The sequence below is a fragment of the Syngnathus leptorhynchus genome, chromosome 8 (assembly GCF_054491065.1).
Source record: "Syngnathus leptorhynchus isolate UIUO chromosome 8, UIUO_Slep, whole genome shotgun sequence".
Classification (NCBI taxonomy): Eukaryota; Metazoa; Chordata; class Actinopteri; order Syngnathiformes; family Syngnathidae; genus Syngnathus; species Syngnathus leptorhynchus.
Window position 1 is genome coordinate 13777506 of NC_141202.1, and position 25583 is coordinate 13803088.

The 25583-nt window shown below is 49.3% G+C and overlaps 2 protein-coding genes across 14 annotated transcripts in view; one reads left to right on the plus strand and one right to left on the minus strand.

Annotated features, from left to right (window-relative positions):
- On the minus strand, nucleotides 1-6797 carry aldh5a1 (aldehyde dehydrogenase 5 family, member A1 (succinate-semialdehyde dehydrogenase)). Of its 10 annotated transcripts, none has more exons than XM_085917516.1 (12): nucleotides 5798-5950; nucleotides 5030-5193; nucleotides 4177-4512; nucleotides 3732-3815; nucleotides 3236-3406; nucleotides 3050-3166; nucleotides 2466-2609; nucleotides 2242-2385; nucleotides 1768-1926; nucleotides 1508-1671; nucleotides 1352-1410; nucleotides 1-866 (listed from the first exon to the last, which is right to left on the minus strand). In XM_085917516.1, exons 3-12 carry the CDS (start codon nucleotides 4486-4488, stop codon nucleotides 649-651), a joined length of 1572 nt encoding a protein of 523 aa, XP_085773642.1. In that variant the 5' UTR covers nucleotides 4489-4512; nucleotides 5030-5193; nucleotides 5798-5950; the 3' UTR covers nucleotides 1-648. The 10 variants fall into 10 exon arrangements, 9 of the variants coding, with proteins under 9 accessions (XP_085773642.1, XP_085773643.1, XP_085773639.1 ...); XM_085917517.1 differs by lacking the exon at nucleotides 5798-5950 and adding an exon at nucleotides 5454-5470; XM_085917513.1 differs by lacking the exons at nucleotides 5030-5193; nucleotides 5798-5950 and adding an exon at nucleotides 6638-6797.
- Nucleotides 5648-25583, plus strand: part of atp2c1 (ATPase secretory pathway Ca2+ transporting 1) — a 23758-nt gene continuing 3822 nt past the window's right edge. The window contains exons 1-27 of one of the 4 annotated variants that reach the window (XM_085917508.1): nucleotides 5649-6144; nucleotides 15992-16099; nucleotides 16186-16302; nucleotides 17136-17225; nucleotides 17314-17349; nucleotides 17408-17469; nucleotides 17542-17650; nucleotides 17723-17878; nucleotides 17988-18056; nucleotides 18121-18196; nucleotides 18263-18329; nucleotides 18776-18900; nucleotides 18958-19055; nucleotides 19403-19498; nucleotides 19579-19668; nucleotides 19971-20075; nucleotides 20146-20302; nucleotides 20370-20540; nucleotides 21844-21941; nucleotides 22001-22051; nucleotides 22161-22327; nucleotides 22521-22589; nucleotides 23013-23129; nucleotides 23360-23507; nucleotides 23587-23682; nucleotides 23750-23891; nucleotides 24110-24225. In XM_085917508.1, coding sequence (XP_085773634.1) covers nucleotides 6121-6144; nucleotides 15992-16099; nucleotides 16186-16302; nucleotides 17136-17225; nucleotides 17314-17349; nucleotides 17408-17469; nucleotides 17542-17650; nucleotides 17723-17878; nucleotides 17988-18056; nucleotides 18121-18196; nucleotides 18263-18329; nucleotides 18776-18900; nucleotides 18958-19055; nucleotides 19403-19498; nucleotides 19579-19668; nucleotides 19971-20075; nucleotides 20146-20302; nucleotides 20370-20540; nucleotides 21844-21941; nucleotides 22001-22051; nucleotides 22161-22327; nucleotides 22521-22589; nucleotides 23013-23129; nucleotides 23360-23507; nucleotides 23587-23682; nucleotides 23750-23891; nucleotides 24110-24225 — 2760 coding nt within the window. In that variant the 5' untranslated portion in view covers nucleotides 5649-6120. Of the gene's footprint in view, nucleotides 6145-15991; nucleotides 16100-16185; nucleotides 16303-17135; nucleotides 17226-17313; nucleotides 17350-17407; nucleotides 17470-17541; nucleotides 17651-17722; nucleotides 17879-17987; nucleotides 18057-18120; nucleotides 18197-18262; nucleotides 18330-18775; nucleotides 18901-18957; nucleotides 19056-19402; nucleotides 19499-19578; nucleotides 19669-19970; nucleotides 20076-20145; nucleotides 20303-20369; nucleotides 20541-21843; nucleotides 21942-22000; nucleotides 22052-22160; nucleotides 22328-22520; nucleotides 22590-23012; nucleotides 23130-23359; nucleotides 23508-23586; nucleotides 23683-23749; nucleotides 23892-24109; nucleotides 25187-25583 lie in introns of those variants that run through there. The other 3 variants (XM_085917510.1, XM_085917509.1, XM_085917511.1) reach the window with 3 other exon arrangements.

The following is a 25583-nucleotide window of genomic DNA, read 5'->3' on the forward strand; positions in this document are numbered from 1 at the left end:
AGTTTACATATTTTAGGTTGACGCTTTAATAACTTTCATGAACAGTTACAGGTAGTATAATATTGACTCCTCACTTAGCCTGTACTCTCATCTCTTAAAGGAGTAGCGTCTAATTATCACAACACTACAACGTATAAATAAAAAAATATTTTCCATATAACTACAATAAACTGTTTGACATTTAGGATTAGCAATCAGAAAGGACGACATCATCCTGTGTGCTCATCATCTTCATGCTAACATTATTGAAGATGTGGTCAAACATGACATGTCAATATAGACATAATTATTACAAACTAATTAGTATAACCATTATGAAAATCTAGAGGCCATGTCAATCTTATCAATTTTCTCATCTCCTATTGTGCTTTTTTCAAAATGTGAAATTAATTTCACTGAGTGACAGCAAAGACAAAATCTCTCCTGATTGGCTGGCAGAAGCTTCACATCATCCAGTCACCTCTTGGCAATGTTGGATTCTTCAATGAACGAACAATACAATTTGACTGTCACTGGCCAATTGCAATTGTGCTAAGCTAACTAGCACACTACGAAAATGGCAAGCCAAAGTAAGAACATAAGGTAATTAGCGTTAGCGAGCTCTCGTCATTTATGGCACGTTGACGGGGTTCTCGTTTGGTGATCCCGTTAGCCAGGTGGCGACAGGCCACCCAAGCAGACGTATTTGACGTCAAGGTACTCGTCCACGCCGTACTTGGAGCCCTCGCGGCCAAGACCGGACTCCTTGACCCCCCCAAAGGTGGCCTCTGGGGTGGACACCAGACCCTCGTTGACCCCCACCAGACCCACCTCCAAAGCTTCGGCCACTCTCCAGATCTGAGACATGTCCGACGAGTAGAAATAACCTATTGGCACACACAAAATTATGATGCACTGGACTACATTGAATTAAAAATGGTCTGGAGTTGGTCGACTACTGCACCAAAGACAGTGAATAAAAACTAGAACAAGACGAACTAAAGATCCAAGTAGTATTGACCTTGAAAAGAGCTCCACTGGACTTGAAAAGATCTAGACTAGAAAGAACCAAATATAGGGAATGGACTACAGCCAAGTCAAAGCCAGTCAAGACTGGACTAACAGTGAGCTAGACTAGAAGACAGACTGGAGGTGGACTAGAAGGGAATCGGGTTAAAACTGATGAGTGGGTGCATCTCCAGATAAAAATAACATTACCACAGGAAGACTGGACAGATTGAAACTAGTGGTGAGGCCTGTACTTAAGTGGAAAAACTAAAGAATACTGTTGAAGTGAAAAGAAGTGGAATGCGCCAGCGCCAGCAGACGTCAGCAAATCCAGTAGCAGTCTGGATCAAGTCCGGGCACTCACCTGCCAGGCCCACTCGGGACGAATTGGCGATGGCGAGCGCTTCCTGCTCCGTGTCAAACCTGCACAGGAAGACGACACCATTCCCAAGTCATCATTGCTGTTTTGGGCCCGTCCCACTGGGAGGAGGAAGTTGCCGGCTGGGATGTTGTAGCTCACCTGACTACGGGCACCAGAGGCCCGAAGGTTTCCTCTTGCATGCACAACATATCAGTGCTGACGTCTGCCAGCAGCGTGGGCGCCACAAAAGAGCCGTGAAGACGGCGGCCGCCGCGCAGGAGGCGGGCCCCCCGAGAGAGGGCATCCTTGGTCTGATGGAGGACCTGCCGGGTGTCAGGAGGAAGAAAAAAAAGACGCTGAGACGAGGCAAAGGTCCACTCAGCACGCCCTTTCCACGAAAGGGCTAAGGTGAGTCTGACCTTGTCTGCCGCCCTGCGGTTGATGAGCGGGCCCTGTGTGGTGTCCAGCTCACTACCGTGTCCGATCTTGAGCTGGCAGTCCATGGCGGCGCCAAGCTTGTCCAGAAAGCTGTCGTAGACGGAGCTCTGCACCAGGAAACGGTTGGAACACACGCATGTCTGCACGCAAAAAATGAGTCTGGAGCTCTTCCAGGATTGTCTTGTTGGCTGTGCCTGGGCTACCGACGCCTTAGCTGCCCAACGGAGACCTCTGTAGGCAAGTTGAACTCGCCGCCTTGGGCTTATTTTGACACCAAGTTGCTGCCTTTTGCCCTTCCCAGTCTTGAAGTGCTTCACCTCACCAAATGCTGCAACTCACCATCTGCACCGTTGCATACTGCTGGCATCTAATGGCAAGCCTTTTGAGACTCTTTTTGTGCATTCCTTTAGGGAGCAACTTTGGATTTTTTACTTTTGACTCTGTGTTGTGCTCACCTGCCCAGAGTTTCTGAACTTGGAAGCCATGGCTCCTTGCACCGCCTGGTCCACGTCAGCGCTGTCAAAGACAATGAAAGGGGCATGACCCCCCAGCTCCATGGAGACCCTCTTGACGGTTTCTGCGGCCATTTTCAGCAAAACCTGACATTGTTAGCATTGGCGTTAGCCTGCACAAGGAGAACGTGGAGAGGCACGTCGCCCCAGGTCTGTTATGCTCTTGCCTTGCCGGTGGCGGTGGAACCCGTGAAGGAGATCTTGCGCACCAGGGGGTCGCTACACAAGACACGCCCCACCAATGGTGTATGCTCCCTGGAGCACGGGACCACATTGAACACGCCTGCTGGGAGGCCCGCCTGGGACGACAGCTGATGAGACACAAACGACGTGAGGCCAAAAGGTATGCCCAACACAAATGCTGCACCACACCTAAAATAGACTACACTCAACTGGAGCGAAACTAACTGAGCCAGTTCTCATTCAGGATTGGATCACAAAACCGAGAGAACTACGAGGAGTAAAAAAATTTACCTGGACTTTGTTCGAGTCAAGACTCAGAGAAATCCGAGTTTAGCAGTGGATAACTGAGTTCTGAACGACTCCCATTTTTGCTTGCAGATTGACAGGAACTGTAAAACCCTGATGGAATACATGGCAACGGAAGCCAGATTTGCCCACAAACCCGTAAACTATTGAGGTCGAATCAAGATCACCCATGCAGACACTGTTGCCAGATACTGGCCTGACCTCAAGGCCAGCTCCTGATTCTGATTATGGCTGGAAGAGTAACCCCAAGTGCGTTTGTAACCTCTGCCAGAGCGAGCGCCGACAGGGGAGTGTCCTCGGCCGGCTTGACCACGACGCTACATCCTGCGGCCAGTGCGGCGCCAACCTTCCTGGTGATCATGGCGCTCGGGAAGTTCCACTACGACACAGATATGACAACGTTGACGTCGCAGCCGGCCTGGAGCTCTCCCACCAGCCAGTCGCTCACCGGAGTGATGATGGAGGCCACGCCCACCGGCTGTTTAAGGAGCAGCATCTTGCGGTCCCTGAATGGTGACGGCACCACGTCGCCGTAAACTCGCCGCGCTTCCTCCGAAAACCAGTCCAGGAAGGATGTAGAGTAGGCGATTTCACCCAGGGCCTCTTTCATGGGTTTACCCTACACATGCACACATGACAACATCAAGCTCATGTCATGCTAACCACATGCTCATATCATGCTCATGTCATGAAACGTCACACTTATGTCACACTAACCTAACATTATATTGACAACGGCCTTCTGACATGCTAACATCACACTAACGTCATGCTAATGTCAGTCGGACAGTCTTACTAAACTAACACCATGCTCACATCAGCCAACTAAGTCACACTGCAGTCACTCACATCAGGCTTACGTTACGCTATCAGGTCATGCTAACATGGTATTAACTTGTGCTAAATTTGCAAAGATACTGTAACTGAGGAGCGGTGCCACTGACACTCTCGAAGGTGATGATGGTGGCCAGGTGCTCTTTGTGCTCCGTCATCAGGTTGGCCCACTTCCTCAGCAGGCTACTCCGCTCCTGTGGCCGACAACCACAACTCAGTGACGACGTTTCGCGTCATGCATATCCTCCTTGCCGTCACAGTGGAGTTTTTGTATTGTCCACTTGTGAGTATGTATATGGATGAATGTTAGTGGCATTGGACCGTGAAGAAATCAATTTTGAAAACGTGGTTCCACCCAACTTAATTATTGCAAATTAAGTGTAATTGTATTGGATTTAGAGGACACGCATGCCGTGCATAGGTACCGACAGCTAGGCTACATTCTGCTCTGTCTGATTGAAGAGCCAGCTGAAATTGTTGGTATCCTGCTGCATGAGCGGTCCTCCTAGTCCCCCTTTCAAGTTTGCTTCCTTGCGTTCTTGCCATTCTTCTCACCTTGGCTGTGACATCCTTCCACTGTTGGAATGCCTCGTGGGCCGCGTCTACGGCCCGCTTGGCCTCATCCGGCCCGCAGTCAGCCACCCGCGCGATCTCGGTCCCGGTGGCCGGGTCCCAAACCGCGAAGTCTTGAGGCGCGCTCACCCAACGGCCGTGCACGTAGCCACGCGTGCGCACTAACGGTGCGCTCGCGTCCAGGCTAAAGGCGCGTTGACGCGGTGCTTTCACGAAGGCAGTAGCAAGGAGGCGCGCGCTTCGCGTCGTCTTCATCATCATCGTCGTCGTCGTCGTCATCATCAAGGTGCTCATGGTGGGCGCAGATGGCGAGGGGGCCTGGGTCACAGGAGGATAGGCTCATTCACCGGGCAGCTAGCGTTCGACCCTTTCAAAGCTTTTTCTGAAGATTGGACACGTGACCGCGCACGCTCATTAGGCTTGTGCTCACGACGGCACATGCGCACAGCTGACACGCATGCAGACGTTTCAATAAAAAGGAATAGCAAAGGACCAAGTAATGACAAAATGGCAATATCATGATGAAAAACAGCAACCGAATTCAAACGTAAACGTGGAAGTTGCCTCTCAGCAGGGCAGTTAAATCTGCGTGTGAAAAGTAACTTCGCTCCATCCGACAATCCAAGTGCCCCAACTCCTTCGCTCGCATTTTTCATATTAGAGTGGAGTTGGCTCGTTAAAGTAACAAATGATACATGGATAGAGCGAAAGAACAAATAAAGTCCTTGCACATTTTACGCGCATGGTAAAAAATTTGGATGGATGATGAAACCATATTGTTTGCATTTAAAGTTTCCAACGGGAAATGATGGTACACTTTCACAGCTTTACTTACTTGCCTTGGAAATTTAGCAGACGTTTCACATGTTACATGTCAACTTGCTCCCATGTTATCTTGATCTCCGTCTCGAGTTACGACTGTTATGGTAAAGCGATTTTGTATTTCGCGACTGGAGATTCGTCACAAGCAACTTGGAACTCCTTTGCATTTCCGACTGGCTGCAACACATAGCAAACACAAAAAATATACATAAAATCGAAAAGTCATAAGCGGGATTTGAACCCGTGACGTAAAGAAATAAAGTACAGTGTACTGAACACCGCCGTTTGATAATTAGAAAGAAACTAGAAAGGATGTCATAAATGCATGACTCCCTGCTGCGAGGTAGCTTTGGAATGCGACCATGTCAAGTTGGTGCCGAGGACCCAGTTAACATGGGCGGGTATACACAAGGCATCAGATCAACGCATACCCTCACCGGGTAATTTGGTTTTGGCTATATAAAAAAATATCAAATGCATCTTCTGTGTGTCACGACAGCACAGTGGTTACGGCGGTGTTCAGGACGCTGTACTTTATTTCTTTATGTCACGGGTCCAAATCCCGCTTATGACGTTTTGATTTTGTAAATATATTTTTGTGTTTGCTGTGTTGCAGCCAGTCGAAAATGCAAAGGAGACGTTTCGTTTAACATTTTGATTGAGAATTTTAACAGTTATGCAGTCAGGCAAGTTCCAAGTCGCTTGTGACGAATCTTCAGTCGCGAAACACAAAATCGTTAACTCGAGATAACATGGGAGCAAGTTGCCATGTAACACCCACCGTATTGTAACTGCAAGGCGGAGGGAGCTTGCGCAACAGCATCAACATTGCCTCTGTCTTGCCAGGCTATTGTTTTCTTTGAAGACCACAGATTCCGCAAGCATCTGTTCACGTTTTTCTTTTCTTTTGACGCTGTGCACACTGTCCACGGAAATAAACTACCTAATCCAAAAGGCAGCGGAAGTTGCAGCGGATGTTGTTGCTCATGTTTTGGAAGCGTCCCCGGAAGAGGAGTGAGTGTACTTGTGTGACATGGTGGTGGCGGAGCAGCTTTGTGCCACCCGACCTCGAAGGCTCAGCGCCGAGGTGCGACTTGACGGAAGATGGTAAAGAAACGCGAGCTTCTGGTGAGTTCGACTTCCGCGTAGGCATGCTGAGCCAGACCAGGCTCGCTCGGGTGGCTTGGCTTTGCTCGGGTGGCTGGCTTCGCTCGTATCCGGCCGCGGCGCGAAAAAGACGGAAGGACGACTCGTTAGCTTCCCGTTGTTAGCATGCTGCTTAACGACCGGCCGCGAGGGGGGCGACGCCAACGAAATTAGTTGGCCGGGAAGCGCAAGCTTATCTCGGAGGCTCCTGGAACGCGTAGACGTGGAAGTGGCAGGCTGGCTGGCAACCTTTCTGGCAGACAGACAGGCTGACTAGCTTGCAGGCAGGCGCCGATGCGAGCTCAACTGCTCCCAATTCGGATGGTCCTTCGTATGTTTTGTATGTGTCGGCGTCATTTTGCCACGCAATTCCTGTCTGGAGTGAACATATCAAGAAATGTCCAGGTTGCGTGTACGCCCTGGGTGTGTGTACTTGTCGAATGGATGACGTGTTCACTTGACACACCCGACTTACCCTCCAGACATGATCAGAGTTGTCCATTTAGTAGCTTGATTGATTGATCGCACGATTACCTTTGGAGTCCAAATTAGCTTCATTGACCAAGACTGTTACCTTCTAAACGAGAGGCCCACTGATTTGTTCCAACAGTGGTTGCATTATCCAACCGAGCGAATTCAACTCTTGACAAAAAAAAGCTCAAGTTATGCCACGCGTCTCATCATTAAGGCTGAGACAATCGAGTCGTTCCTGAACAATCGAGTATGTGGATAAACGTCAAATATTTTCTTTGAAGACACAAAAAACACATTTGGATAATGGAAGACCAAGTGGTTTTCATTTTTCGCTAATTTCCCTTTTCTACTTAAATTGAAAACAAAACTCCAACCCGAATCCAAGAAGAACATTAAAGGTGAGGGTCTCCCCATAAGTTAGCCGCTGTCAAAGCCTGTGATTGCCCACTGAGCATTTTCCGTTCTAAAAGCTGTCTATTAGACCGCTATATGGTACCTAGATGTCTCGGCTAAAATTCGTCTAAAACGCGTCTGTATATGAAAGTTTCTTAGACGTCTTAGCTATGCGTAGACGCGTCTATACAGCTATGCTTAGACGTCTAAAACATAATTATAACACGTCTATTTATGAAAGTTGCTTCGACGTCTATTGCATAGACGTTCCAATGACCACTATTAGCTATAAGCGCTAATAGTGCTAATAGCTATTGGCGACCAATTGAACGTTTAGACGTCTATTCAACATTAAATAAGATTCTCTTAATACCTTTAACCTTTGTGTAGTTCCAGGCTGTGGTGAAAATGCATTTGATGTGATCCTTACTTATGTTAGCTATGGATATAAATACATCTTTTGATGTTAAAATCAACCAAAATGACAATTGAATCTAAATTTAAAAAAAATCAGACATTATCCCACCATCACTAACATGAATGTGCAATGTTTTTAATAATATCGCATTTAAAAAAAAAAAAAGTAAAAATATATATCAGGGATGACAATTTTCCGCGGATTTCCGTGTTTTTTTTTCGTCAAAAGTATCATTTGCTTGAATCGTGTAAATCCGTTGAGAAAATTTATTAACGTATAAGGGGGGATAGCAACGTTAGCCTTGACGACTAGTGAGCGTTTGCCCGCCCGCCGCGACGGCATCTTTTGGCACACCTTTTGGCACACCTTTTGGCAAAATTAGTTAAGCTGTGAGTACGGAAAACGGCTTGCCTCTGTAAACCTAACTCACTGGCAGCAGTGATGCGGCAACATCCGCCTTATTTTCGGCAGCATTTTGGCGCTACTTTCGTCACATCATTTTCACTTGTTAACTTAACTTACGCGGAGACCAAAGTGTTTTCACACCGCCACAATGTGAATTTGCGATTGTGTTTTCATCACTTGTAGACGGGTTATTTAGATAGATACATCTAGGGCAGGGGTGGGCAAACTTTTTGACTTGCGGGTCGAGACGAGTTATTTAGATAGATAGATCTAGGGCAGGGGTGGGCAAACCTTTTGACTTGCGGGTCGAATTGGTTCTAAATTTTGACCGGGGGGGCCGAACCAGGAGCAGATGGATGTAGTGTTTGTGTGAAGTAATATAAACGACATGTAAAGGTCATTGCATAAAAGGTTGTGGCTTTTAGTAAGGTGAAGTAAAGCATTGACATTCAAAAAAAGCTTTTTGAAAAAAAATGTTTACTAACAGCAAATTCACTTAAGCTACCCTTAACGTTTGTGTCTGTTTTCTCTTCCAAATTATTAAAACTAAAACAATTCGTCATATAGCAAATTATAGGAAAACAAGTACAACCTAGCAGGCAAGCTACAATTTAAATCCAATCTTGCAATCGATTGATAATGAAATGGACAAACTTTGCAAGACAAAACAACAACTCTTACTGAGAAACCTTGAGAACTCATCTCTTATCAGCCTTTCTTAGTGTCTTTCAGAAGGGATTTTGTCTTTAAGAAGTAACGGTCGTCAACTTAATCTCCAACAAACACGCAGGAAAACTTTACTTGCTCCGCACACTTCTTCTTGTTTTCTTTTGTTTCACGGTGGCATACAATTTATGCACGTTGCTGCCTCCTCGTGGGATGTAACAGAGTTGTTTTCACTTTTATTTATGATTTAAAACAAAGCAATACAGTACATTACAGCTGGTTTAGAGTTCAATATTTTTTATTTGATGGATTTAATTTTGTCGTTCATATTTGGTCTATGGAATAACCAATTACAGACGCGCTTAACTCTGGTTACAAAATAACCACATTTTACACAGATCAATGGTTGTTTAGAACAAAGCAATACATTCTCAATACAACTCACAGCTGGTTTAGAGTTCAATGTTTTATATTTTATGGATTTAATTGTGTCATCTATATTAGGTCTATGCAATAACCAATTATAGATGCGTCTAAATCTGGTTTAAAAAATAACCACACTTTATAAGGATCAATGGGTTTTTAAAACGAAGCAATACAACTTCTGTACATTATTTATACAACTTACAGCTGGTTTGGACTTTAATATTTCAAAATATGATCATATTTGATGGATTTAATTGCCGTATTTTCTAGCGTGTAAATCGCACCAGCCATAAAATGAACAATAAAGGGCGAAAAAACATATATAAGTCGCACCGGAGTATAAGTCGCATTTTTGCGGGAAATGGATTTGACAAAATCCAACACCAAGAACAGACATGAACCAGCAACAACAGGCTAAATGATACGGTATGCTAACGTGACATAAACACAAACGAGGAGCTGAGAACAGGCCTGACGTAACATTATCAGTTATTCAAATAACTACAAGCCCGCGCCGCAGAGCTGTGAGGGCGACGTCCCTCTGCTCAACAAACTAAACCGCTTCTTTGCTCGCTTCGACGCTCAGAACAGCACTTCCCTGCTGAAGACCCCTCCCCCTCCGAACGAGAAGCCCCTGTGCCTCTCCGCCGTTAGTGTGAGGAGGACGCTTGCCGCTATCAACACCCGTAAGACGGCGGGCCCGGACAACATCCCGGGCCAAGCGCTGAAGGACTGCGCTGAGGAGCTGATGGATGTCTTCACGGACATCTTTAACATTTCCCTGCAGCAGGCCATCGTCCCGTCATGTTTCAAGGCTGGCACCATCATACCTGTGCCAGAAAGACCTGCTCCTTTCTGCTTCAATGCCCTGTGGCACTGACACCCATCATCATGAAGTGCTTTGAGCGGCTTGTCAGGTCCGTTCTCCCCTCCACCATATACCCCTTCCAGTTTGCGGACCGACCCAAACGGTCCTCTGAGGATGCCATCTGCTCTTCCCTCCACTCTGCCCTCACCCACCTGGGGAACAGAGACTCGTATGTGAGATTGCTGTTTGTGGACTTCAGTTAGGCATTCAACACCAATGTTCCACAGCGTCTCATCTGCAAACTCGACAAGCTGGGCCTCAGTACCTGCCTTTGCAACTGGCTACTGGACTTCCTCTGTCAGAGGCCTCAGGTAGTGCGTGTTGGCGACAATATCTCTGGCAGCATCACGCTGAGCACGGGAGCCCCCCAAGGCTGCGTGCTCAGTCCGCTGCTCTTCACCCTGCTGACGCATGACTGCACTGCAAACTACAGCAGCAACCGCGTGCTGAAATATGCCGACGACACGACTCTGGTGGGTCTCATCACCGGTGGCGACGAGACTCAATACAGGTCGGAGGTCGACCTTCTGGCCTCGTGGTCCAGGGACAACAACCTCCTGCTGAACGTCAGCAAGACCAAGGAGATTGTTGACTTTCACACCCAACACCTGCCGCTGACCGTCGACGGTGCTGTGGTGGAGTGAGTGAGCAGCACCAGATTCCTGGGGGTGCACATCAGTGAGGACCTCTCCTGGACCACCAACACTGCGTCGCTGGCAAAGAAAGCTCAGCGCCGCCTGTACTTTCTGCGGAAACTCAGGCGAGCGAGTGCTCCTTCTGCCATCATGACCACATTCTACCGTGGCACCATTGAGATCTACCGTGGCACCATTGAGAGCGTCCTCTCCAGTTGTGTCGCTGTGTGGGGTGGTAGCTGGACTGACTACAACATGAAGACCCTGCAGCTCATAGTGAACACGGCTAGTGAGATCATTGGTGCTTCACTCCCCTCCCTGAAGGACATTTACTCATCCCATCTCACCCGCAAGGCGACCGCGATTGTGTGTGATGTGAGTCACCCTGCTCACTCTTTGTTTGATCTTCTGCCCTCTGGGAAGAGGTACAGGAGCCTGCGCTCCCGCACCACCAGACTCACCAACAGATTCATACTCCAAGCTGTCTGGATCCTGAACTCTCTCCCCCCTCCACCCTCGGCTGCATAACGTCCTGTACTTTTGCGCTATATTCTGGCTGTCTGCTGTATGTTTTGCTCCTCTTATTTGTCTATTTACACTCCTCAAAAAAATTAAAGGAAGTTTTTTTATCAGGGTATGACATGAATTCAATTACACTTTTCTGATAAGGGTTTGGTCAGGCACGTGGCAGAGGTGGTTGTTAATCACTTTCAGCTGCATTGGTGTTGATGGAATTAACAACAGGTACACTAGAGGGGCAACACGAGATGGTCCCCAAAGCAGGACTGGTTTTGCAGGTGGAGGCCATTTCAAGGTCCTCCCTCTTGATCTTTTTAAACTGTTTTTCCACAAGTGTAAGAGTCATTATCACGACTGGAAACATGAGGGGATTTCTTAACCCTCCTGAAGTTGTGCAGATTGTCCAACTCCTCCAGGATGACACATCCATGCGTGCTGTTGCAAGAAGATCTGATGTGTCTCCCAGTACAATCTCCAGAGCATGGAGGAGCTTCCAGGAGACAGGCAAGTTACTCTACGAGAGCTGCACAGGGCCGTAGACGGTCCTCATCCCATCAGCAGGACCGATATCCGCTGCTTTGTGCAAGGAGGAACAGGTTGAGCACTGTCCGAGCCCTACAGAATGACCTTCAGTCGGCTACTGGTGTCAATGTTTTTGCCCAAACAGTCAGAAACAGACTTCAGGTGGGTGGCCTCAGGGCACGACGTCCTGTAGTGTGCCCTATGCTCACTACTCAGTACCGTGGAGCTCGATTGGCATTTGCCATAGAACACCAGAATTGGCAAGTCCGCCACTGGCGCCTTGTGCTTTTCACAGATGAGAGCACGTTTACCCTGAGCACCTGTGATAGACGTGAAAGGGTCTGGAGAAGCCAAGGAGAGCGCTATGCTGCCTGCAACATCATTCAGCATGACCGGTTTGGTGGTGGGTCAATAGTGATGGTCTGGTGAGCATTCCCATGGAGGGACGAACAAACCTCTACAGGCTAGAGAACGGCAGTCTGACTGTCATTAGGTATCGGGATGAAATCCTTGCACCCATGGTCAGACCCTACGCTGGTGCAGTAGGTCCTGGGTTCCTCCTGATCCACGACATTCCCGGCCTCATGTGGCAAGAGTATGCAGACAGTATCTGGAGGATGAAGGAATTGACACAATTGAATGGCCCTCACGATCACCTGTTCTAAACCCGATAGAACACCTTTGGACATAATGTTTCGGTCAGTCAGACGCCGCCTGGTTGCTCGTTAGACTTTGCAGGAGCTCATTGATGCCCTTAGACAGATCTGGGAGGACATCCCACAAGACACCTTCCGTCGTCTCATTAGGAGCATGCCACGACGTTATCAAGCATGCATACGAGCATGCGGGGGCTACACAAGATATTAGAGTTTTGAATTGCAGAAATTGAATTTAGGCAAAATGGACAAGCCTGCCACATAATTTTTTCACTTTGATTTTTGTGGTGTCTATATACTGAGCCCTTTGTAGGCTGAAAACGTTTATTTCCATCAAAAGATGTGGCATCCTTTTGTTCCTGAGACATTAAACTGTCCATATCAGTATAGATATCCAACTTTTTTTTTTTCACCATTGAAATCTGATGTGTTTTCAAAGTGTTCATTTAATTTTTTTGAGCAGTGTATTTATTTATTAAGATTCTTTGCTTATTACTTATTCATCGCTCTTATCTATTGTTTTCACTCTTTGTGCTATTTGCTTGTATGTGTTGTGTAATGTGTTAAGTCACCGTGGGACGGTGGGAAACGTAATTTCGATCTCTTTGTGTGTCTTAACGTGAAGAAATTGACAATAAAGCAGACTTTGACTTTTGACTTTTATAACATAAATAACACATTGATCAAACCATCTGTGTCACTCCAAATGATTAAATCCATCAAAGTCTTCGTCCTTTGTGTAAACAACGCCGCTTCTGACCCCGAAAGTGTGTGCAGCGCACCGCTGACGTCTGACTCGACGTCAGTTGCAGTTCAAATTATTCCACAGGCCCATATAACTATAAAAAAAACAATATATAAAAAACTATAACATAAATAATTTTATCGAACCATTCATGTCACTCCAAATCATTAAATCCTTCGAAATCTTCGTCCCTTCTGTAAACTACGCTTCTGACCCCGGAAGTTGCGCGATCGGACAAAATGAAGCTCCCTGCGCACTGAGGTCCACTTAAATTTTGGAAAGTACATCAGGACTTTAAAAATATTTTCTAAATTTCAGCGACGGCTCTGTCAGAATAATGTGACAGGCACAGTGCAGTTGCTGGTCGGTAACGCGCTACGGTTGCGTTTTCGGCGGTGCGCTGCAGTTGCGCAATCGAACAAAAATGCGCAAATGAAAACATGCTTAAAAAAGGCGTTTTTTTTTTTTTGCATGGAACGGATTAATTTTCTTATTTGTAATGGGAAAACATGATTTGGAATTTGAACGATTCCCTTCTCGAACAGTCTTCTGGATTGTGGTCGAAAACCGAGGCTCCACTGTAGATATTGTAGCGTTACCAAAGTACCAGGCAAGTGTGGGTTTGGTAACCGGCTTTTTATTTCACAAAACAAGATCTCTCTTCCCGTCTCCTCACCCCTGCTGCCTTCATGGCCTCCTTAGACAATCGAAAACTACTGAACTCTAACAATATACATGTTGCTACACTAAATAAACTATATATCAAATAACTAACATAAATAAATTAATCCATCCGTGTCACTCCAAATCATTACATCTTTGTCCTCTGTGTCAATCTCTGTCCTCTGTGTTATAAACAACTCCTGACTCTGGAAGTCAGTGAATAGATTTAGACTCATTGTCATTGGCGGCTCCAATTATTCCACAGGCATAGGGCATTTATGCAATTTAAAGTGAAAATAACGTGAAGTGATCAACTATACTAGTATGTACCATAATTTCTGGACTATTAGCCGCACCCGATTATAAGCTGCACCAGCAAAAAAATCGCGGAAAATTTTGTTTTTTTTCCCATAAATAAGCCGCACCGTACTATAAGCTGCATGTGCACGCAGGTTATTTAAAGTATATCAGTAGAGACGGTAAACAGAAAGCCTTTTTAAAGTTTTAATAACATACTTTAACATGTCTTTCTAAATGCTGCCTGTAATACCGCAGCGACACGGAAGTGTGCACGCGAGTTATTTACAAAGACAGACAGTACACAGAAAGCCTTTATAAAGTTTTAAAAACATACCTTAACATTTCTTTCCAAACACTGCCTGTGACGCGGCGGTAACACAGCAGCAACACGGTAGCATAGCACTAACAGGGCTTTAAAAAACACATACCAGTAAAAGTAAAAAAAAAAGAGCCAGTAAAAGAGCCATCTTCATCTTCCTTCCTCCTGTACACTGAAATCATCGAGGTCTTCCTCCTCAGTGTCAGATTGGAATAACGTTAGATATCCCTCGCCACACACTTTCTCAGGCTCTCTTTCGTCGTCGCTTTTATGTATTTTAGCATTTTCCATGATGAGGGTCTGTTCATGCTAGTTTTATTCATGCACGAAGCGCTAAGTTACATTAAACTAGCGAACTGCACGTATAGCTCCAGAGTAGACTTGACTGGGAAATAAAGGGAAAAAAAAAAGGGTGACGCAACACGATGTCATCAACTATGGCCCAAACCGACTGCCTTTAACTTAAAAGCGGCATCTTATGCATTTCTTTTGTCCTCCATAATGACCGTTTGTGTATAAAAGCTTACTTTCTTCAGTAATGTCGGTCTTGATCTCATTCTGTTATTCTTTGTGTGAATTTGCCTGGCGGATGGACATGCGATCAACGCACCACTTTTCTCCCTAGTGATCGTGTCACATATCCCTCCGCCCAGCAAAGCGATACTGCACAACAGCGGTCCACAGCCTTTTTACGAGTGTATAAAAGTGATCAAGTCATCACAAAAGTCACGGGAAATATCCATAGATAAGCCACACCTGACTATAAGCCGCAGAGTTCAAAATGTGAGAAAAAAAGTCGTGGTTTATAGTCCGAAATTTACGGTAATGTATTAATGCTCAAGTAATAATGTGTTGATAATTTCACATATAAGTCACTCGTTGCACCCCACCCAAACTATGAAAAAAACTGCGATTTATAGTCCAGAAAATACGGTATGTCGTCTATATGCTCAGGCGAGCAGGTGCTCCACCAGGCATCATGACCACATTCTACCGTGGCACCATTGAGCGCGTCCTCTCCAGTTGTATCGCTGAGTGGGGTGGTAGCTGCACTGAATACAACATGAAGGCCCTGCAGCGCATAGTGAACACGGCCGCTAGGATTATTGGTGCTTCACTCCCCTCCCTGAAGGACATTTACACCTCCCGTCTCACCTGCAAGGCAACCACGATTGTGTGTGATGTGAGTCACCCCGCTCACACTTTGTTTGATCTGCTGCCCTCTGGGAAGAGGTACGGGAGCCTGCGCTCCCGCACCACCAGACTCACCGACAGCTTCATACTCCAGGCTGTTAGAATCCTGAACTCTCTCCCCCCTCAGCTGCATAACGTCCTGACCTTTTGGGCCGCGTTGGCTGGCTTGCTCTACTCTCGCACTATATACTGACTGTCTGCTCTATGCACACTTGCTCCGTTTTTGCTTCTCTTATTTGTTTATTTATTTTTGTTTATTCATTGTATGTGCCTTCTTGATTTTACTTTTTGTGTTGTTTGGATGATTTGTTATATTTCTTGTCACCGTGGGATAGTGGGTAACGCAATTTCGATCTCTTTGTGTGTCTTGGCATGTGAAGTGATTGACAATGAAGCTGACTTTGATATTAGGTCTATACATAGTCAAATTAAAGACGTGCCTAAAATCGGTCTACACTTAGACGAGACGCCTAATAGACGTCTATGGCTCAGTGGGTGGTTCCGCAGCATTGTTGGACCTTGCAGCGGTGGGGGCGCACACCTGCTCACCAGCGCAAACATCCAAAATGCGGCTTCATTCAATTCAGCCAGTCTTTCCAATGCACTCCCATTTATCTCTTTTGCAGCTTTCCCACACTGACACAGAGCGCGCCCAAGATGACATGATGGTTCCTGTGCTGAGCTCCCAAAAAGCCAGCGAGCTGCCCATCCATGAAGTGGCGAGCGCCCTGCAGGTACGAGCGGCGCCAAGCGCGCTCGGGGATCGCTCTGAGCATTGCGCATGTGTGCCTGCGTGCGTGCCTGTCCCACATGCGTGCAGGCCGTCCTTCAGTACGGGCTGGCCGAGGACGAGGTTTCCCGAAGGCGGGCCTACCACGGCTGGAACGAGTTTGACGTCGGAGAGGAGCTGCCGCTGTGGAGGAAGTACATGTTGCAGGTACGGCGCGGGTGACACAGATGCGGCTTTCTTACACAGTTGGAGCGCTAATGGGCCGTTTATATTGCTGTTCCAAGACAAAGCGGCCAACTTGGACCAGCGTGAACATACGCATGCAAGCAAATTGCACGGCGACGTGAGAAACCACCGCCACACGCCTTTAGCCTCGCCCGGGTGTCTCCACGAGTCAGCTCAAGTCAAGTGCCGTCCTTTGACCATGGCTCCCTTTGTAATCTGTGCGAGTGCTTTCAAATTCAATTGGATTTTCTGTGCCGTCCCTTCACGAGAAGCCTGTCGGCTAACCCATGCCCTCCCTAACAGGAGCGTCTCGTATACATAGCGTCGATATTCCTTTCTCCCTGGTCGGGATTTTGCGCTCCACCCAAAATTTGTCATTTGAGGCGCCACTCGTGACGTCTGGGTCCACATCTTCACACCCGGAACCGCCAGACCTGGCAACTGAGCCGAGTCCAGTCCATTTGCTCGGCCTGAGCCAATTCACGGAGAATTGATTACCCGCCTCATCAATCAAAGGAGAACGGTGCTTTTGTGCATGACAAATTCGATTGGCTTATTTGCCGAGTCATCCGACCTGAAGGATGACGTGGTCGTCGAGATCTGGCAAAACACTCTAGTTTTGTCTCTCTCCAACGAGCGACAGAAACAAGGCGAGCATTGAGGAAGAAGTGCTGGCGTGGCGCCAGGAAGGCAAAGATTAGCCCGGGTCGAGCCCACGGCTGCAGCCAATGAGCCAAATCGAGCGAGCCGTTGACCGAGTTGAAGCGGCAGCTGGCCCTCTGACTGCATGGTGATGCTCTTTCCCCCCATTCTAGTTCAAAGATCCGCTCATCCTGCTGCTGCTGGCGTCCGCCATCATCAGTGTCGTCATGCGGCAGTTTGACGACGCCATCAGCATCACCGTGGTATGACTGGCGCATTACGCAGCACCTCGCCGACCGCTGTCTCTCTCTCACTGACTTCTATGTCCACCTCTCTCTCTCTCGCTCTCAGGCCATCATCATTGTAGTGACTGTGGCCTTCGTCCAGGTGAGTGTGACGACGCTAGGCGGGTGCACGCCGACAAAGCTTACTGCCACTCTTGCAGGAGTATCGCTCGGAGAAGTCTCTGGAAGAGCTGGGAAAGCTGGTCCCGCCGCAATGTCATTGGTAGGCTAACCCCTTGCCCCATGAAAGAAGGAGATGGCGCTCTGCCTTTTTCATGCTGTCCGCCGGTTTCAGCATCCGTGAAGGTCGGTTGCAGCACTTGCTGGCCCGGGAGCTGGTCCCAGGCGACACGGTGTGCCTGGCGGTGGGTGAAAAGGTGCCAGCAGACCTGCGCCTCTTTGAGGTGAGCTCACGCCAGCCTGTGCATCACTTGCGCTCTGGCCGCTGAGCCCCCCCTCAACTTCCCGCGTGGCAGGCCAGCGACCTCTCGCTGGACGAGTCCAGTCTGACGGGGGAGACAGCGCCTTGCTCCAAGACCACAGCACACCTGCCGGCCGCCACCAACGGCGACATTGCTTCTCGCGCCAACATCGCCTTCATGGGCACACTGGTGCGCTGCGGTAAAGCCAAGGTACGCAAGATGGACACAGCAAAGTCATCCCGCCGGGCCGTGTTGGTCACACCCGCCCGCTCTCTGCATCGCTTGCTGGCCTCTCCTGACACGGGCTTTGTTGCGGCAGGGCATTGTCATTGGAACAGGAGAGAACTCTGAGTTCGGCGAGGTCTTCAAGATGATGCGGGCGGAGGAGGTGTGCCTGGATGGACCCCCGTGATTGCGGCTGGCCCGCTTACTTTGTTTGTGTGTGGCGGCAGGCTCCCAAGACGCCGCTGCAGAAGAGCATGGACCTGCTGGGCAAGCAGCTGTCGCTCTACTCATTCGGCATAATCGGTCAGTCCACCCATCTCTCGATGTCTGGCTCGCGCCCTTCACACAGGCCTCCTGTGCTTCCGATAGGGGTGATCATGCTGGTGGGCTGGCTGCAGGGCAAGAGGATCATGGACATGTTCACCATCGGTGTCAGGTAGCCGCTCCTTTGATGCTCCAGGGAGCCCAACTTAGTTTATCTTAGCTTATCATATTTTAGCCTAGCCTATCTTATTTTAGTTTATCGTAATTTAGCTAATCTTAGTTCATCATTTTATTTTAGCTGATGTTATCTTGTTTTAGCTTAGCTTAGCTTTGTTTGCTTATCAATTGAAGCGCTCAAAAGGTGTATTGATGACTCAAGCCAGAAAGGACAACATGGCCAACTTGGGTTTTTGTGCGCTTTTGATTGTGCTCAAGAAAAGGGCCACACGTTGGTCAGCTGCCCGGCTCGTTTTTTTGTCAAAGGTTGCAGCTCCGGAATTTCAAATGAGCAAGAAAGTGAGGGCAAACTCTGTTCCTGTGTTTTTGTCCGTGACCTTTTTGCCCATGATGGGCCTCCCCACCTTTGAAATGTAAGTTAACGCCGCCCTGTGCCCGCAGTCTGGCAGTGGCAGCCATTCCCGAGGGCCTCCCCATCGTGGTGACGGTAACGCTGGCGCTGGGCGTCATGCGCATGGTCAAGAAGAGAGCCATCGTGAAGAAGCTTCCCATCGTGGAGACGTTGAGTATGTCCCGCCCGACTCCCGCCCGGGCTCCCGAGCTGAGCTGCGCTGTGCTTTCAGGCTGCTGCAACGTCATCTGTTCGGACAAGACGGGAACGCTGACTAAGAACGAGATGACCGTCACGCAGATGTTCACGTCGGACGGTATTCATGCTGAGGTGGACGCGCGCTGCCGACCTTTGCTGCCAACCTGTGGCAGTGCCTTGTGTGCTTTCTTCTTTTGCCGCTTTCGCCTTGTCTTCTTCCTCTTTACTTTCTTCTCCTTGCTTGTTTTTCTTTCTTTTGGGGTTGTACTTGTTTGCCTTCCACCCATCCTTCTTTCCTTGAGTTTTTTCACCCACTCGTGCATGTCGGGGTTCTCGTCTTGCTGACGTAATGAACACGCAAACAAACGCGACCGTCACATGGGCGAGTATGTAAAAGTCTTGGGTCAGAATCTGCGGAAGCCCAACTGGACTTTTTGATGTTCCCTTTGCTGCCTGCCATGATTTGTGTTGCGGTCCAGGTTACGGGCGTGGGCTACAATGCTAGTGGACAGGTCTTAGCCCACGGAGAAATTGTCCACGGCTTCTCCCACCCGTCGCTCAGCAAGATCGCGGAGGTGGGTCTGTGACAAAATGGTACGAAAGGGGAAAAGCCACAGTGAGGAATGATGGGTCATTGGCTTGTGCCTGTATCTAGGTGGGCTGCTTGTGCAATGACTCCGTCATCAGGAACGGGACTCTGCTGGGCCGGCCCACCGAGGGAGCACTGGTGGCCCTCGCCATGAAGGTAGGAAGGCGGGCGAAAGCCATGAAAAAACACGCCGGAATAATCTTGCGTGCGGCCGATCGGAAGGGTTGAGCATGGCGAGGAAGCCAACGTATGTGGTGTTTCGGAGGTCTCTTGAGAACCCAATTTATACTGTTGTTACTTCAGTAAGAAACACAAACTGGATGCGGATGCCCCACTCTCAAGCCTTCCTTGAGTAGATGGTGAAAAGTGCCTTTGGAACACGCAAAAAAGGCACCACCCCGTGGCCTGGAAGGCGTCCTGGCCAGCATGTGACATTGCCTCCTCCCCCTCCTCCACAGATGGGCCTGGCAGGCCTTCAGCAGGAGTATGTGCGTGTTGAGGAGCTTCCCTTCACGTCCGACAAGAAATGGATGGCGGTGCGCTGCGTTCACCGCACGCAACGGGTGCGTAAGGCCCGGCTGCCGAGCCAGCCAGAGCAAAGGTGTGAAGCCCGTCTGCTTCTACATTTGGCAGGACGAGGCGGGCATTTTGTTTGTGAAGGGCGCCTACGAGCAGGTGATTGGCTTCTGCAGCTCCTACAACAGCCGAGGCAGCGCCTTTCCTCTCAGCCAGCAGCAGGCGGAGCTCTACCAGCAGCAAATCAGCTACATGGGCACCGCTGGCCTCCGAGGTGAGCGTGCCTAAGCCCAGCCCAGCGCCTCTTCCTTGACCTGAGCCGCTCCGTCTTCACCCTGCAGTACTGGCCTTTGCTTCCGGCTGCGAGATGGGAACGCTGACCTTCCTCGGCCTGGTGGGCATCATTGACCCGCCCCGGGCGGGTGTGAAGGAGGCGGTGGGTACGCTCATCAGCTCGGGCGTCGCCATCAAGATGATCACCGGAGACTCCCAGGAGACGGCCGCCTCCATAGGTCAGGCGCCGTCCATGGTGGCTCGCAACAAAGCGGCCGGACTGTTTGCTGACAACGTTTGGCTCGGATGGCAAAAGTCTTCTTGACCTGTCAGATGGGTTCGCTCAGGGGGAGACTTTTCAGCCCCCCTGTTGCTTGAAACGTCTTCAGCAAGCAAGTGCCAGGTTGCGTTTGCTCTGCTTTTGTGCGCTACAAACCACAACGCAGAAACGTTTTCCTCATTCGGATTGGAGCGGTGATGATGACTGGTCACATCACAGGCTCAGAAACAAGCCCTGGCCCATCTTGTTGACAAAAGATGAGGAAGACGTCCCTGTAAAAGCAGCACACTTTGCTTGTTTTTTGTGTGTGTGTGTGTGTGTGTGTGTGTGTGTGTGTGTGTGTGTGTGTGTGTGTGTGTGTGTGTGTGTGTGTGTGTGTGTGTGTGTGTGTGTGTGTGTGTGTGTGTGTGTGTGTGTGTGTGTGTGTGTGTGTGTGTGTGTGTGTGTGTGTGTGTGTGTGTGTGTGTGTGTGTGTGTGTGTGTGTGTGTGTGTGTGTGTGTGTGTGTGTGTGTGTGTGTGCGTGTGTGCGTGCGCGTGCGTGTGCGTGTGTGTGCGCGCGTGCGCGCGTGCGCGCGTGCGCGCGCGCGCAATAAAGGTTTATATTAATTATTGTTATCCATGGACAACACAAAGTCCCCATGTACCGCACCGATAGAATCGTCAATTGGGTCCGACCATGATTTTAGTGTGTCTTTTGATTCTCTGGACAAAGCGCCACAGGCTTTGACCTTAGGCGCTTTAAAATTGGAACAGGATTTCAAGTCCAAGTGACTTAATTTCTGCAGCATGGATATCCTGGTGAAGATCTACAAAGTTTTGAACCTGTGGCAGTTGGCGGAACTGTTTCAAAAATAATTAATATTCTAGTTGATGATGATGTTCTAAGGAGATGATGTTATCATAAGGAGCGTTTAATATTTGCAGATAATCTTGACACACGTGCGCGTGTGTGTGTGTGTGTGTGTGTGTGTGTGTGTGTGTGTGTGTGTGTGTGTGTGTGTGTGTGTGTGTGTGTGTGTGTGTGTGTGTGTGTGTGTGTGTGTGTGTGTGTGTGTGTGTGTGTGTGTGTGTGTGTGTGTGTGTGTGTGTGTGTGTGTGTGTGTGTGTGTGTGTGTGTGTGTGTGTGTGTGTGTGTGTGTGTGTGTGTGTGTGTGTGTGTGTGTGTGTGTGTGTGTGTGTGTGTGTGTGTGTGTGTGTGTGTGTGTGTGTGTGTGTGTGTGTGTGTGTGTGTGTGCGCGCGCGTGTGCGTGCGCGTGTGCAGCAAGCCGTCTGGGCCTGTGGTCCAAAGGAGGCCAGTGCTTGTCCGGTGAGGAAGTGGATCGTCTGGACCTGCAGCAGCTCTCGCAAATCGTCCGTCGGGTAAGACGCACATCCCTCGGCACTTGTCTCCATCACCTGACGTGCGTGTGTGCATACAGGTCTCTGTCTTCTATCGAGCCAGCCCCAGGCACAAGCTCAAGATTGTGAAGGTCAGCACACACTTACAAATTTGAAATGGCCGGGCACGTAGCCCAACACATGGCACTCACGCAGATCCAAATGCACTCGGGCCATGGCTGACTCTTGCATCTCTTGTAGTCTCTGCAAAACATCGGCGCCGTGGTGGCCATGACGGGCGACGGTGTCAACGACGCGGTGGCGCTGAAGGCGGCCGACATCGGCGTGGCCATGGGCCTCACCGGAACTGACGTCTGCAAGGAGGCCGCCGACATGATCCTGGTGGACGACGACTTCAACACCATCATGTGAGCGGCCCACGGCGAGGTTTATGATCAGCTCGCCTCATCCTCACGCGTGGCGGGGAACACAACTGGCCCACGTTGTCCTGACGCGCGGCGGGGAGCATGACTGGCCCACGTCGTCTTCACGTGTGGCGGGGAACATGACAGGCCCACGCCGTCCTCACTCGCGTCTCGTCTCCTGTTGTGTCGCTTGCAGGTCGGCCATCGAGGAGGGAAAGAGCATCTACAACAACATCCAAAACTTTGTGCGGTTCCAACTCAGCACGTGAGTCGCTCGCTTGCCAGACCGTCATCTCCTGAGAGTCAACCCCAAGTAGAAGTCAAATCCGTCTGATTGCGTCAATGTTCATATGGTTAAAATTCTGAGAAGGCCACCTCGATGTGACACATGCTACTTTTGAGCTGATGAAACGGCAGTGGGATTATTGTTGCAAAGTTCCGCCTTGCTAGGCGTCGATGCCACCGAGGCGTCAGTTGCTTTGGAACCACTTGTGCTGGACTCCAAAGTGACTTTTGCTCAAACGTGAAATGAGAGTTGAAGGCTACAAAGATAGCATTATTATAGAAGGAAAGCTGTGTTGCCTTAGAGTAGCCAAGGCGCCACAGCGAACGCGTATAGGCAGTTTGGCGAGACAAGGCGTCCATTTGCGGCCGCCTGTTTGCATCACCCCACCGCCGCCCCCTGCAGGAGCATCGCGGCGCTGACCCTCATCTCTTTGGCCACGCTGCTGAATTTCCCCAACCCGCTCAACGCCATGCAGATCCTGTGGATCAACATCATCATGGACGGGCCGCCTGCGCAAAGGTAAGGGCTCCTCACACAGTCTTAGCACAACTTTGTGGGAAAATTTCTAGCCTAGCCTGTATTGCCCTGGCCTGTTAAAAAGTTAAAAAGAAAAATCTTCAATATTGAGCAATTGAGCTTGCAACTTAATTTCTGGCCTGTCCTGGCGTGGCCTGGCTGGAATCATGACGGCCTCACTCCGAGCCTTAGCCCTCCAAGCTAAGCGATGGCATGTGCGTTTGTGTACTCAGTCTAGGCGTGGAGCCAGTGGACCGCGCGGTGATCCTGAAGCCGCCTCGCAACGTCTCCGACAGCATCATCACGCGTGGCCTCATCGTCAAAGTTCTGGTGTCGGCCTTCATCATCGTTTGCGGGACGCTCTTTGTCTTCTGGAGAGAGGTGGGCGCCCTCGAGCCAGCCGACTGGCCGCTCACAGCTGCTCCTTATGGCCGCTCCTCTCGTCTCTCGTGTCTTCCAGCTCCAGGACAACGAGATCACCCCCCGAGACACCACCATGACCTTCACCTGCTTTGTCTTCTTTGACATGTTCAATGCGCTCAGCTCGCGCTCACAGGTCAGTTGGCTTGGTGGCCTTTGCTCCTCCCGGACGCATTCCTGTATCCTAACATGCGTGCGCACAGACACGCTTGGTCCACGAAATGGGCCTGTGCAGCAACCGCACGTTCTGCCTGGCGGTGCTGGCATCAATCATGGGCCAGCTCCTGGTCATCTACTTCCCACCGCTGCAGCGCGTTTTCCAGACCGAGAGCCTCGGCGTCTTTGGTGAGTGGACCAAAGCAAGTGCTTAAATCTTCTCAAGTGTCAGGCGGCAAGAAAGCAGAGCACAGTGGCAGCGGCGGCCACACTTGGAGTGATGCAATAACAATTTGCAAACCCGCCAATTACATTTTTAGTCGGCCAAATTTATGACGCTATAACGTTTATTAGTTGAGCTATGCTAACTCAATGACGTTGAAAATAAAGACCATCCCGTTTGCCAGACCTGCTGTTCTTGGTGGCACTGACGTCATCAGTGTGCGTCGCGTCGGAGGCCATCAAGCGAGCTGAGCGGTTGCGAAGCACGGCCAGGAGGGTGCCCGGCGACCGCTTCCATCAGGTGTGACACCAGCCGATGCCCCACCTGCCGGGATAAGATGGGAAGGACTAAGCCCTGCCCCATCGGTCACATTCCTGCTCTTTCCTTCCTCCTGCTGGCCGACGGTCTCCTTCACTTTCTTCGTGCAGGATGCGTGTTTCGGATGATTCTGTGAGCTGTCGCCACAGGCCCATCGCTTGAAGTTATTTGAATAATCATTTTATGCCCCGTCTCTCAATCCTCCCGTGATGATTCGGGAGCAGGGAGTGAGTCCGTGATTAGGGTGGGGTCCTCTTCTGAAGAAATCCGGCCATCGCCACAATTAGCCGCTGCTTTTGTTGGACTCCTATCGGTGGCTATTCCACAAAATGTCTCAGCCCTCCTTTTTGAAAAGCCTTTTCAGGTGGGAATGAGAACCTAAGACTGCCGCTACAATGGTGCGCTCCTTCCCTGCTTCCTGACACCATTAACCACAGGCAGCCTGAAAGCGTCAGTCCGTTGTTCCCCCATTGCTGCAAAGTGCTTCCAGGCGGCCGCCCTTCTCGCCAACCCAATTCTTGTTCTTCGACATCCATAATGGTCCACTTGCATGACGCTGCCGTTGACGGCAGCGCATGCTAAAAAGTATCTACTTGGCAAAATTGGGGCTTTTGTCAACATGGGATGTTTGAGGGACAAGCTCCTTGACCAGAGGAAACCAAGATTGTCTTGGAAGTACTGCACATGGCAGAGCAACTTTGTTTTTAAAATACTCCTTTCCTTTGTTTTTCTCAAGTGAAGTTTCCCAATCGTGACGAAGATGAAAGAAAAAATAACACTGAAGAAGTTTTGTCCCCCCTATGCTCATATTTTTATTTTTAAACCCCATGAAGTGAAATGGCGGCTATTTGGTGGAGGCTTCTGTTTTAAAAACTACTGATTTTTGTTCAATATGTCCACGGGAAATAAAATGCAAATATTTTTGTGTTGCTTGTTGAAGTGACTGTTAGTTGTTTATTTTGAGCCATCCCTGTCAGTTGCCGCTGGAAGTCGTGAGGACAAGGCCAACGAGAGGTGGCTTCGGGCTTTCATCGGCCACGCCTGGGCTTGTCGACGACTTATCTCCCTGACCTTGTCGTGACGTTTTCAACTTGTCAAGTGAAAAAGGGAAAGCTTGTCTGACTGCTGTCACGCACATTTCACGCTCAGCATGGAGGAAATGCGCTCCCAGCTGATCAGCCTCCAGCCACTCCACGCGTTCCATTTCATTAGCAAGCGTGGGAGTTCAATTGAGACTTCGGGGAATTGAGGAGTCCAGAAAACCAACAATGACGACTAAATGAGGTCGAACAGCGTGCTTTGACAGATATTGCTGCTGAAAATTGGCCTTCTGTGGAAGG

Excerpts from the sequence above, each read along its gene's own strand:
- aldh5a1 (XM_085917512.1), bottom strand. The coding sequence starts at position 5,845 with ATGTTGATGCTGTTGCGCAAGCTCCCTCCGCCTTGCAGTTACAATACG. Across the intron at positions 4,513-5,797 it reads CGCCTTGCAGTTACAATACG|GCCCCCTCGCCATCTGCGCC; the intron begins GTGGGTGTTACA and ends CCTGTGACCCAG. Across the intron at positions 3,816-4,176 it reads GGAAGGATGTCACAGCCAAG|GAGCGGAGTAGCCTGCTGAG; the intron begins GTGAGAAGAATG and ends TGTCGGCCACAG.